We start from the raw sequence: 13641 nt of genomic DNA on the forward strand, positions 1-13641 counted from the left end.
GGATAACACGCTCCCCCTGCCACCCTTCTTGGACCCCGGGCAGACTCAGAAGCTACCCCACTGCTGGGTCCAAATAGAGCTACTACAGAGATTTTAAAGTGACAAGCTCTGCAGGGGCGCCAAGGGGTCACCTAGCGGGACTGCACAGTCGACCGCCCACGGCTGACGTGCACCACCTGGGGGCCCTCCAAAGGTCACTGAGCTTTCTGAGCCTCAGTTTCCCCTCTGGTACATTGGGTTGTAGCCCCCAGCACACAGGGCTGTTGGGAGGAGTCTGAGTCTCGGAGTGCTGCTGTAACAGCACCCGTGGGTGGCTTTAAGGAAAACAGACATTTATTTTCTCACAGTTCAGGAAGCTAGAAGTCGGAATCCAGGCCCCAGCTCCAGGGGAAGGCTGTCTTGGTCGGCTCTGGGGGTAGGTCCTTAACTCTCTCGGTTTGTCTTTCTTGGTCCCTTGGAGGTCTCTCTGTTTGCTTTTGTGTCTGTTCTGTTCTTTTCATAACTTAAAAGCATTTGGTTTAAAACACACCCTGCACTGAGCCCTGGTGGCACAGTGGTTAACAGCTTAGCTGCTAACCAAAAGGTCGGCAGTTCAAATCCACCTGCCGATCCTTGGAAACCCTTTGGAGCAGCTCTACTGTGTCCTGTAGGGTCACTGTCAGGTTTGTTTGTTTTACACTGATGTGGCCTCATTAACATAATAAAGAAAACCCTATTCCCAAATGGGATTACATCCACAGCTATAGGAGTGAGAATTCCAACACATATTTGGGTGGGGGGGGGGGGGGCCCAATTCAGTGCATAAACTAAAAGCCAAACCTGTTGCCGTCAATTCTATTCTGACTCACAGTGACCCTCCAGGAGAGAGCAGAACTGCCCCATAGGGTTTCCAAGGCTGTCAGTCTCTACAGAAGCAGACTGTCACATCTTTCTCCCGCCGGCAGCCGGTGGATTCAAACTGCTGACTTTTCAGATAGCAGCTGAGTGCTTTAACCACTCCACCACATGGGCTCCTCAATCCAATCCATAAAAGAAGGATTTTGTGAGCTCATTAGTGTCAATGACCGATCTCCCCCAACCATGAGGTGCCCTTCCGGAGACCTCTTCCTGGATGCCGGCGAACAGGTGGCTCTCTGGAGCCTGGTGGGAGTCTATTTTGGTGTGCCGGGAAGGGGCTGGCCCTGCGCCTCCTCGGGCACGAGGTGCCAGCTGCCTTGTGACCCTCTGGCTGGCTGTTGGGACCTGCCGCTGGCTGCAGACCTCTCCCACTCTGCTGCTGCAGCCTCCAGGAGCACTGGCCCAGCTGCTTGGAGAGCAAGGGCCGGCCCCAAGAGGAGCCACGCCATGGGGATGCCCGGAGAGACAGGTAGAGCCCCACTGCTCTTGAGCTCAGACCTTGGCCAGGGGTGGGGGCCGTGCTTTCCTTGCCTGGGTGTGAGTGCTGTGGACCTTGGGTGAAGGCAGATGCCCTCAGGGAGTGGGCCATGTTGTCAGGGAGAGTTGCTTGTACGGGCACCAACTGTGTGCAGGGCTTCATGGACTTGCTCCCGTGGGGTGAGGGTGTTGAGTGACCCCACTTTACAGGCAAGTAACTGAGCCTTGGCAAGTGAAGGGTGTGGTCCAATGTCACACAGCAGGGGCGCCCTCCGACCCCAGTGTCTGGGCCCTCTAGGTCCACAGCCCCTCTCTCTGTCCCTCCCTCTCTGCCCTTCCCCTCCTTCCTTCCCTGTCTTCCTCCCCATTGCCCCCCGCTCCTTTCTTTTCTGCTAAGGCAGTAGTTCTCCAGCTGACATGGGTTTGCCCCCCAGGGGACATTTGTTGATGTCTGGAGACGCTTGGTTGTCACAATAGGGCAGATGCTCCTGGCATCAGGCGAGTGGGGGCAGGGATGCTGCTTAGCCCTCATGGTACACAGGACCCCCACCCCCAGAATTGTCCACAGCAGAACATCAGCAGTGCCGAGGCTGGGAAACCCTGCTTGAAGGATATTGTGAAGATTTCGGTTCTCCTGGTGGTTGATATAAACACAGGGCATATTAAGCCAACTAGATCAAAACCAGAAAAAACATTTTCCGATACGCTCAGATTCCACACATGAACAAGGTGGCTGCGGTGAGGCTGGCCAGAGCAGGGAGTTCTGAGAGGACTGGAGAGAGGGGAAAAGTGGGACAGGGGAGGAGATGGAGGCAGGGAGGTAGGGGAAGGAGCCTGGACCCCAGAGAGAGACCGGTCGGGGTGCATGGGTGAGAGTCAGTGAACCTGAGGTCACGGGGGTGCCCGGGCGGGTCTTGTGTCCTGTGGCTTCACCTCCATCCTGCAATGCTGTCAGCCTGTGGGTCCCCAAGGGCCATCAGGAGGGGTGAGAGGCTTGGTGTCCCGCAGGTGCCTCCTCTCTGGGGACCAGAGTCTGCCCCGCCCTGGTGGCTTCCTTTCTGGTGGCAGGGACTAGGAACCCATTGTCTCTACATCCCCCACCAGTGCCTCACGTGCTGGGATGCTCTGTGGGTGTTTGTTGGAGGGAGCAGCCCTGGGCTGGGGCAGTGGGCAATGGCCGTGGCCTCGAAGCTGGGCTGACGTGTGGTATGGTCAGTGTGGGATGGTCAGGCCCTCCTCTGCTTTCTGCAAATGGGGCTAGCTTTGGCATCTCCCGCCAGGGTGCTTTGAGCACACAGAGCAGAAGCTTGACTCAGCCCAAGGTGGTTGCTCTCACCCCCAGCCTGGAGGGTGAGCTGGCTTGGGGTCAGGTAGCACCTGGCCTGGTTTGTCTCCTGGATCATTCTGAAGGTTCCAGTGGGCACCAAGAGCTGTGAGCACACGCTGGTGTCCATGGCCTGGCTGGCCTGGCATGCGCCGGTGTCCGTGGCCCAGCATGCGCCAGTGTCTGTGGTTCAGTGGGGTTTCCATGGCTGACGTCGGGGGTCTTCCTGCTCAGCTGAGTACATGGTGTCCCCTCATGCCTTGGTGATGCTGGTGACAAAGAACAATGGTGACATGAAAAATGGCGCCAGGCAGCGAGGCCTCCAACTCGTCACAGGTGGAAAAACACATCTCATGATAAAAATGGCAGTGAGGTATTTCGTTTGCCGCAAAACGAGGAAAACCCTCCATGAGATGGATTGACTCAGAAGCCGCAACAATGGGTTCAGATACACCAATGATTTGAGGATGGCGCAGGACCGGGCAGCCTTTGGCTCTGTTGTGCATGAGGTCACCATGAGTGGGAGCCGACTCAGCGGCAGCTGACGACGGCAGTATAAGTGATTCTGGGGGTTCAGTGGTAGAATTCTCACCTCCCAGCTGGGAGACCGGGGTTCCAGTCCCTACCGATGCACCTCACGCGCAGCCACCGCCCACCTGTCCGTGGAGGCTGCGTGTTGCTGGGATGCTGAACAGGTCTCGGCAGGGCTTCCAGACTAAGATGGACTAGGAAGAAAGGCCTGCTGGTCTACTTCCAAAAATCCGCCATCGAGAACCCTGTGGATCGCAACAGCCCTAACTACAGCTTATCACCGGGATGGTGCAGGGCTGGGCGGCATTTCAAACTGTTGGGAGTGGGGTCACCATGAATCAGGGCCGACTTGACGACAGCTGACGGCAACAACATTATTTAATATTTAGGAGAAGTTTTACAGATATAACTATAAAACTCTTAGAAGAAAACGTAGGGATAACTATTTGTGACCTTGGATTAGGCCATGGTTTCTTAGAAAAAATAAACAAATTGGACTTCATCAAAACTAAAAACGTTTGTGCTGCGAAAGAGACCCATCAAGAAAGTGAAAAGACCCCCCACAGAATGGCCGGAAATATTTGCAAATCACGTGCCTGAGAAAGGGCAGAGTCTGGGATGGAGAAACAACTCTTGTGACTCGTTCTGTTGCACGCAGGGTCGCTGTGAGTCGGAACCAACTCCACGGCACCTAACAGCAACTTATGGCTCAGCTGGGAAATAACAAATACGCAAACTTAAAAATTGGCAAAATCTTCATAGAAGATGTAAAAGCGGTCAGCAAGCATGTAAAGAGGGCTTCATCTCATTAGCCACCAGGCAAACGCAGGCGGACCACAGTGAGGCAGCACTCACCCTAGGACAGCGGTGATCAAAGACAGACAGCAACAAGTGCTGCTGGGGGCGTGGGAACGTCAGAACCCCCATCGCTCCCCACAGGACTGTAAAACGTGTGGCCACGTGGGCAAAGATTTTGGCAAACCTTCCTCAAACGATTTAACAGACTTACCTCGTTGTTGTTGTCATTAGGTGCCATTGACTTGGTTCCCAACAGAGCTCCCCCCAGCCATTTGGACTTTTTGAAGGAGCCAGGGGTCAGCTGGACCCCCTCATGCTGAGGCCTGGGTGGGGGGCAGCTGGCGACTTTGCCTCCCTGCCCTCTGGGCCCCCACAAAGATGCCCTCCTGCACCGGAGGGTCTGGGCAGTGAGGGACTCTGCAGGGTGAATGCAGCCCTTGAGGATCCTCTTGGGGCGAGGGTGAGCCGGCCCTGGGACCAAGGAGACCTGGGTTGGACTCCTAGCTGTGCAGGTTGTCTCAGCCAGCGCTGGGGCCAGTTGAACGGTCTTGGGTAGGAACCACTGGGTGCGGTGCCTGGCCCCCAGCCTGGGCTCGGGACCTAGAAGACACTGTAGTCATTCAGATCATTAATTACCCCTACCCCACCCATGCATACGGAGCCCTACAGTCACTGAATGGCTTCCTGTGTTCCGTTGGACTTGAGGGTCCCTCTTGGGGTATCTGTTGTGTGCCAGGCCCAGAGGGAGATACCTGAAGGCTCAGGTGAGGTCGCTGTAGGTCCAGTGGTGCTGCCCTCGCCCGAGGCAGTGTGACGTTGGGACAAGCACCCTCCTGGGAGCCTGCCCTGCCGCAGACTGGCCCGCCCCTCTGGGTACTGTGGTTTCCTTTGCGTGGTGTGTGTGTGTGGATGGTCGGCCCAGATGCCTGCTGAGCCCTGGTGTTCCGGGATGCCACCTGCAAGAGTCCTTGGATGCCCCTCCAGCCAGGAAGATCTGGGCTCTTCCAGAGACAGAATAACACCCCCCGGGATGTGGGGTGGCTGAGCAGGAAGAGCCCTGGGAGTTACCTAAAGCTTGCGCTGACGTGGACCACGTTTTGGGGAGTCCACCTGGCCACCCTGCATGGGTGGAGGCCTGCCCCCATGAACACACAGGGACCACCCAGCTCTGTGGTCCTCTTCACCTCAGGACATTCTCTGTGGCCTCCTGGGCTCCCTTGGAGTCTCTGAGTGGCACAAGAGGTGAACATGCTCAGCTGAAAACTGAAAGGTTGGAGGTTTGAGGCCACCCAGAGGTGCCTCAGAAGAAAAGCCTGGCAATCAACTTCAGAAAAACCAGCCATTGCTAACCCTACAGAGTTCAGTTCTACTCTGATACACGTGGGGTCACCATGAGCAGGGGTCAACTCGATGACAACTGGTTCGGGGCTTTCCTTGCTTCCTCCGTCTGTGGCTGCTTTCCTTGCCTACCTCCCGAGTAAGGAGCTCGCTACAGCCCAAGCCCCTACGTGTAGCTGTTGCCGCCAGCACCTGGCCTTCTGTGACTGAGCGTGCTGCGTGGCCGAGGGTGACTGCCTTGCAGATGTGGACCTTGAACAATGAGCACAGACCCGCAGGTGGAGGTGGGCATGACCAGCACTCCCTGGAGAGGGAGGCGGGAGCCAAGGTTGGGGTTTGGGGTCATGGAGCAGTAAGAGGTGAGCTGGGGACTTGGTGGGCACAGTGCTCAGAGGGCTTGGGGAAGGGCCAGGCAGAGATGTGTTCAGCTGACTGTGGGAGCCATGGAAGTCTACCGAGCAGGGAAGGTGCCTGAACAGAGGTGCTGTGTGTGCTTGGGGATCGTGTCTGGGGCCACCATCGTGCTGCTGTCCCCTTGCTGTGAGCTCTGTGGGGCTCGAGGGGATACTGCCCTGCTGGGTCAGAACAGAGAACTCTCCGGACATTCAAAACCTCAGAAACCGGGCCGGTGGGTGAGGGGCTGACCCAGGGCTGTCCATCGAGGGAGCAGCCTCCCTCAGACAGCAGGACAAGACTCCCATGGCCAGCACTTGCCTCCGGCCATGACTGTTGGAACAGCTGACTGTAGCTGTGCTAGCATGTTTCGGGGCTGGCTGGCATCAGGCAGTGCCTGTCCAAGGACCCCCCCAACCCTCAGCCCCCTCCTGCTGTGCGCTGGCTTTGTCCCCTTTGATTTCTTATGTCCCTGAGAGCTCAGCATCTCTGTGGCCACCCTGGCACAGATGACAGGCTTGGGGTGGTGGCCTGCCCTTGAGCATGAAGCTTAGTGCTGGCAGCATGGTCCCTATGGCCCTTGTGGCCTCTCAGAAGTGACCGAAGCCCGTCCTCCTGGTTGCTGTGGGGCCAGCGTGTTTCTGAGTGGAACTCAGGGCTTTCGCCCTTTGGCTCGTCCTGTTGGTGACTGGGCCACAGGGACAGTGTGCTTCAGTGGACTTGTGCTTGCTGCCAAGGCCAGGCTGTTCCCGGATGTGGGGGAGGGCTCAGGGGAGGTGCCTGCCCAGGAATTGGTGGGGCCTGCCCTGGCTGGATTGGAAGCAGGCAGGACCCCCTCCTGGAGCCAGCCCAGAAGGCGGTAAACTCACCCCAGTGCCCAGAGTGCAGGGCTGCTGGCCGTGGGAGCGGAAGGAGCCAGCCGCCTTTGGGGTCAGGCCCTGCTGAGGACCCCTGGAATGGGAGCTGGTGGTGAGTGGGGCCATTATGGGTGGGGCCGTGGTGGTAGGTGGGGGCAGAAAATTGCTGGAGCTGCCTTGGACCCTGGATGGTCCGTGGGAGGAAAACAGATCTCCTGGGACTGAATCTTGGCTCTTCACCTCCTGGCTGAGTGACTTCGGGCTGCTCAGTTAACCTCCGGAGCCTTGGTTTCTAGCTTGGCCAAGTGGGCACGAGAATATCTGCCTCCCTGCCTCCCCGGGTGCCTGTAAAGACTCCGGACAACATCTCGCTAGACTTTGGGTATTTCCTTCCTGGGTCAAGATGTAGCAGACGTCTTCTCTGGGGCTTCTGGCTCTGGAGGTGGTCATTTCACTGCCTCTGGAGGGGGCCTCAGGAAGACCGTGTAGGGAGGGGAGTGGGATGGAGGGAGCCCGTGCAGGGAGGAGGGGAAAGGACCAGGAGTCGCCCCTGAGCCGCCACACCTGCCCTGTTGACACCATGAGTGGTTTACAGGAGAAGGATGAGAATACATGAAGGGCTCTGTAAACTGCACAGTGCTGTTTCAGAGAACCTGACTTTTCGCTTGGTAGGGAAGTTCCAGAAATTAGATCCAGAGCAAGCTGAAACCAGACATTTCTTCTGAGAATCAGGGTTTCTGAGCTTTTTTCCCAGAGCAGGGAAGGGGCCGTGGTTCCCACTGTGGTCCCCTAACCTTTTAGAGAGTGGAGATCCTTCTTCGGGGTCCGGAGTAAACATGCACCCTACTACTTGCAGCTGATCGTCTGCTTGAGAGAATATTCAGTAAGGAGAGCAACCGGGAATTTCCTAAGCTCGAAAGTCAGCTTCCACCTTTTTCATTTTTATTTTTTTGTACTTTCGATGAAGGTATACAGAACAAACTAGCTTCTCATTAAACAGGTAGTACGCATATTGTTTTATGACATTGGTTAACAACCCCACAACATGTCAGCACTCCCCCTTCTCCACCTTGGGTTCCCTATCACCAGCTTTCCTGTTCCCCCCCACCGCCTTCTCATCCTTGTCCCTGGGCTGGTGCGCCCCTTTAGTCTCGTTTTGTTTCATGGGCCTGTCTAATCTTTGGCTGAAGGGTGAACCTCAGGAGTGACTTCATTACTGAGCTAAAAGGATGTCCGGGGGCCATACTCTCAGGGTTTCTTCAGTCTCTGTCAAGCCAGTAAGTCTGGTCTCTTATTTTTATTTTTATTGTGCTTTACGTGAAAGTTTACAAATCAAGTCAGTCTCTCATACAAAAATTTATATATACCTTCCTGTGTACTCCTAGTTGCCCTCCCCCTAATGAGACAGCACACTCCTTCTCTCCACCCTGTATTTCCACGTCCATTCAGCCAGCTTCTGCTCCCCTCTGCCTTCTCTTCTCCCCTCCAGACAGGAGCTGCCCACAAAGTCTCATGTGTCTACTTGAGCCAAGAAGCTCACTCCTCACCAGTATCATTTTCTATCTTATAGTCCATTCCAATCCCTGTCTGAAGAGTTGGCTTTGGGAATGGTTCCTGTCTTGGGCTAACAGAAGGCCTGGGGGCCATGACCACTGGGATCCTTCTAATTTCAGTCAGACCATTGAGTCTGGTATTTTTATGAGAATTTGGGGTCTGCATCCCACTGCTCTCCTGCTCCATCAGGGATTCTCTGTTGTGTTCCCTGTCAGGGCACCATCTAGTTCTTTTGGTCTCAGGATGATGTAGTCTCTGGTTCATGTGGCCCTTTCTGTCTCTTGGGCTCATAATTACCTTCTGTCTTTGGTGTTCTTTATTCTCCTTTGCTCCAAGTGGGTTGAGACCAATTGATGCATCTTTGATGGCCGCTTGCATTTAAGACCCCAGACGCCACTCACCAAAGTGGAGTGTTTTCTCAATAGATTTTATTATGCCAATTGACCTAGATGTCCCCTGAAACCATGGTCCCCAGACCCCCGCCCCTGCTACTCTGGCCTTCAAAGTGTTCGGTTTATTCAGGAAACTTCTTTGCTTTTGGTTTAGTTCAGTTGTGCTGACTTTCCCTGTATTGTGTGTTGTCTTTCCCTTGGCATAATTGGTGAATGCCCCCTCTTTCCCTCCCCAGCCTCGCAACCATCAAAGAATGTTTTCTTCTGTGTTTAAACCTTTTTTTGAGTTTGTATAATAGTGGTCTCATACAACATTTGTCCTTTTGCAACTGACTAATTTCACTCAGCATAAAGCCTTCCAGGTTCCTCCATGTTATGAAATGTTTCACAGATTCCTCACCGTTCTTTATCGATGCGTAGTATTCCATTGTGTGAATATACCATAATTTATTTATCCATTCATCCCTTGATGGGCACCTTGGTTGCTTCCCTCTTTTTGCTATTGTAAACAGTGCTACAGTGAACATGGGTGTGCGTATATCTGTTCGTGTGAAGGCTCTTATTTCTCTAGGATATATTCCAAGGAGTGGGATTGCTGGTTTTTTAAGGAAGCTCCAAATCGATATCCAAAGTGGTTGTACCATTTTCCATTCCCGCCAGCTGTGTATAAGTGTATAAGTGTTCTAGTCTCTCTGCAGCCTTTCCAACATTTATTATTTTGTGTTTTTTGGATTAATGCCAGCCTTGTTGGAGTGAGATAGAATCTCATTATAGTTTTGATTTGCATTTCTCTAAGGGCTAATGATTGTGAGCATTTCCTCCTGTATCTGTTAGCTACCTGAATGTCTTCTTTGGTGAAGTGTCTGTTCATATTCTTCACCCATTTTTTAATTGGGTTATTTGTCTGTCTGTTGTTGAGGCTTCGAAGTATCTTGTAGATTTTAGAGATTAGATGCTGACTGGGTCTGTAGTAGCCAAATTTTTTTTTTTCCAGCCTGTAGGTTGTCATTTTACTCTTTTGATGAACAGAAGTGTTTGATTTTTAGGAGGTCCAGGTTGTCTAGTTCTTCTTCCGGTGTTTGTGCATTGTTAGTGATGGTTTGTATTTTGTTTATGCCACATATTAGTGTTCCTAGTGTTGTCCCTATTTTTTCTTCCATGATCGTTACTGTTTTAGGTTTTATATTTAGGTCTCTGATCAATTTTGAGTTAGTTGTTGTGCATGGCGTGAGGTATGGGTCTTGTTTCATTTTTCTACAGATGGATATCCAGTTATGCCAGCACCATTTGTTAAACGGGCTGTGTTTTCCCCATTTAACAGACTTTGGGCCTTTGTCAAGTATCAGCTGCTCGTATGTGGATGGATTTATGTCTGGATTCTCAATTCTGTTCCATTGGTCTATATATCTGTTGTAGTAGCAGTACTAGGCTGTTTTGACTACTGTGGCGGTATCGTAGGTTCTGAAATCAGATTGAGTGAAGCCTCCCACTTTGTCCTTCTTTTTCAGTAATGCTTGGTCTTTATCTGTGAGTTGGAATTTTGTTCTACATTTTTCTCCAGCTCTGTCCGGGACCCTCCCTGTCAGAGCAGTTGGTGGTAGTAGCCGGGCACCATCTAGTTGTGCTGGACACTTCCATCTTTTAAAATTGTGTGTGCCTCTATACTCAACTGCACAATCATAGTCCCTGTACAGGCAGTCTGCAGGACACGGAGGAGAGCCGTTCCCAAGTCTGCTCTAAGTCGAATTTTGGGTAAGTCAGAATAGGTAGATATGGTTCTTATTTAGCGTCAGTTAGTCAAGCCTATGTTTTAGTATGTAACATATATTTTACCTTTCCGTGCACATAAAACACTTATGAAGCCCTTCCAAACCACGCAGTGTTTTCATGAGCTTCACAGAGAGGTGCCTACACTCATTATTATGAACCATTGCATGTGTTTAACTTACAGGCTTTATGGCAGTTGGTTTCTAAGTACCATTGCCTCATGTTTAACTGGAGGGCTGCCTGTATACCAGATGTTGCTGGGTGCCATCCAGTCGATTTCTGACTCACTGTGACCCCACGTAACAGTAGAACTGCCCCGTAGGTTTTCCTAGGCTATAATCTTTATGGAGGCAGATTGCCAGGTCTTTCTCCTGGGGAGCCACTGAGAGGGTTTGAACCATCAACCTTTTGGTTAGCTGCCAAGTGCTTAACCATTGCATCATCAGGGCTCCTTATATACAAGACAGATTATGGAATTCACCTGCAGACAGTCATGGTATGCAAATGAATTTGCAGACTCCTCACGGAAACTCAGAGTCCCCCGGGGTGGAGAGCCAGGGACTTGGGTCACGTGTTCTTGTGAAATTGGATGTGGGTGGCAGGAGTCTGGATCCTGGTGGAACTGGGGTTGGGGAGGAGGTAGGCCAACCTCAGGGTCGGAGGGCAGGCTCTCAGCGGGGCATGATGGTGGCCCCTGGAGCTCACAGAGGTGGGCAGCAAGGAATTTGCAAAGTGGTTGTCTTAGTCATCTACTGCTGCTGCAACAGGAATACCACAAGTGGATGGCTTTAACAAAGTCCAAATGCAGGGCGCCAGTTCCAGGGGAAGGCTCTCTCTGTCGGCTGTGGAGGAAGGTCCTCGTCATCAGTCTCCCTTGGTCTGGGAGCATCTCAGTGCAGGAACCCTAGGTCCAAAGGAAGGGCTCTGCTGCCAGCACTGCTTTCTTGGTGGCATGAGGTCTCCATGTCTCTCTGCTCGAGTCTCTCTTTTATATCTCAAAAAAGATTGGTTTAAGACACTATCTAACCTTGTAGACCTCATCAATATAACTGCTGCTAATCCATCTTATTACGTCATAGTGATAGGATTTACAACACATAGAGAAATCACATAAAATGGTGGACAATCACACAATACTGGGACTCATGGCCCAGCTAAGTTGACAGGTATTTTGGGGGGATATAATTCAATCCATGACAGTGGTGTTCACATGTCACCACTGAAGTGACCTTCCAGCTTCCTATGGCTGCATGACGAGCCACCCCAGACTTCATGGCATAAAACAGCCATTCTGTTACGCTCACAAGTTCTGCAGGTTGGAAAGTCAGAGGGGACACAATGGGGTGGGTTGGTTTGTCTCTCCATAATGTCTGGGTTGCATTGGGGGTGACCAGAGGCTGGGAGTGACAATCACCTGCGGCAGCTTGGCTGGAGTCATCTGGAGGCACCTCAGGTGGTTGATGCTGGCCATCAGCAGGCATTGGCTGGCTTACCAGCCAGAACACCTCCATGTGGCCTCAGCCTGTGTTCACTCCACGTGGCTAGCTTGGGCTTCCTCACAACGTGGCAGCTGGGTTCCAAGAATGCTCGTCCTAAGAAAGTGAGGCAGAAGTGTGTGGCATTTTGTAGAAGTCACAGGGTGTCATTTCTACCATATTCTGTTGGTCAAGGCAGTCACGATGTCCACCCACATTCGGGGGAGGGGTCTCAGGTCCCCTACTCGATGGGAGCCATGTCAGTGTCATATTGTAAGAACACACGAGTAGGGAGCTGTTGCAGTGGCCATGGGTGGTTGTTGAGACAACCCTGTGAGGCACTCAGAGGGACAGGGTTTGGGGTTCCAGAAGTAGGAGGGCCACACCGTGAGATGCTGAGATGTGTGGATAAAGGTGTGCATGCCTCAGGAGGGGGGAGCAAACACGTACAAAAAGTAACAACCCAGTGTACCATGTGCTGGAGAAGACGTGCACACAGAGGGCTGTGTGCTGGTTCAACCTGCTTATTGAGTGCCTACTGGGTCACTCCAAGGACTGAGGTGCTCCTGACCCAAGCCATGGTGTTTTCAATCACCTCATATGCAGGCAAAAGCTGGACAATGGATAAGGATGATCGAAGAATTGATGCCTTTGAATGATGGTGTTGGTGAAGAATATTAAATATACCGTGGACTGCCAGAAGAATGAACAAATCTGTTTGGAAGAAATATAACCAGAATGCTCCTTAGAAGTGAGGATGGCAAGACTTCGACTCACTTTGAATACATCATCAGGAAAGACCAATTTCTAGAAAAGGACATCACGTTTGGTAAGGTAGAGGGTTAGCAAAAAAGAGGAAGACCCTCAATGAGATGGGTTGACACAGTGGCTGCAACAATGGGCTCAAGCATAGCAGTGATTGTGAGCATGGCACAGGACCAGGCAGTGTTTCATTCTGTTATACGTAGGTCACTATGAGTTGGAACCGACTCGACAGCACCTAACTGGGTGCTGGGCCTCTGGGGGGAGCCAGGAGTGAACCACCTACAGCCGCTTCAGAGGGGACAGATGCCGGGGGGATGTTCAGTGCAGGGGTGAGTGTGGGAGGTGGGTGGACTCATCCCCCAGCAGCCATTTGCTGCTGTCCCCTGTGGGCCAGCCCTGGGTGGGGCCCAGTTTGGCAATATGAGGGGAAAGTTGTCGTATAATCAGTTCCATTCTGCACACATTTGTGCCCGAGACCCTTGTCCAGTTCTTAGGACCCCAAGACAGAGCAGGGCTGACCACCGTCCCTAGGGGGAGGGGCCTACCCCCAGGACAGGCCCAGGGCACAGATGAGTGTGCTCAGAGGCTGGACACTCTCAGCTGGGCTGCGGGCAGGGAGGAAACAGCCTCACCTGGTGGTTGCCTCTTGGGGGTTTGGTGTGTAGTTGTTGGGGCGGGGGTGGGGCAGACCCTGGAAGGGGTGTCCCTGGGCCTGGAGCTCACATGCTGACAGGTGGAGTGGTTTTCCTAGGTGTGATGGTGTCCATGTTTGTCCCCAGCCCACTTGACCAGGAGCTACTTGGGGGCAGGCACTGCATTTGCGACATCGGTGGCCCAGAGCCAGCCCAACACTCAACACAGAGTGGGTCCCTGTGCCTCTTGGCTGAGTGAAGGACTGAATGAATTCCGTGCTGAGGCCTCAGGATGGCTGATCTTCAGTGTGGGAGCAGTTGGTTCTCAGAGCCCACGCTGCCCATGGCCACTGCGAGAATGGGGCCACTCCAGAGAGCAGCTGCCTGGGCTCATGGTTATATTTAGCAGGCAGCCTTTAAGTAGGCTAGGGAGGAAGCTGG

The 13641-nt window shown here is 52.9% G+C and overlaps 1 protein-coding gene across 15 annotated transcripts in view; it reads left to right on the plus strand.

Moving 5' to 3' along the window:
- The window catches only part of ABLIM2 (actin binding LIM protein family member 2), a 179896-nt gene that overhangs the window by 17535 nt on the left and 148720 nt on the right, over positions 1 to 13641 (plus strand). For 7 of the 15 annotated variants that reach the window (XR_007517718.1, XM_049886718.1, XM_049886707.1 and 4 more), the window contains exon 1: positions 6362 to 6727. The exons of 1 other annotated variant lie outside the window; for it this stretch is intronic. Coding sequence is in view for 11 of the 14 variants with exons in the window: in XM_049886718.1 (XP_049742675.1) it covers positions 6715 to 6727 (13 nt within the window). In the remaining 3 variants the exon portion in view is untranslated. Of the gene's footprint in view, positions 1 to 6360; positions 6728 to 13641 lie in introns of those variants that run through there. 7 more of the 15 variants (XR_007517717.1, XR_007517716.1, XM_049886710.1 and 4 more) reach the window with 3 other exon arrangements.

The sequence above is a fragment of the Elephas maximus genome, chromosome 5 (assembly GCF_024166365.1).
Source record: "Elephas maximus indicus isolate mEleMax1 chromosome 5, mEleMax1 primary haplotype, whole genome shotgun sequence".
Lineage (NCBI taxonomy): Eukaryota > Metazoa > Chordata > Mammalia > Proboscidea > Elephantidae > Elephas > Elephas maximus.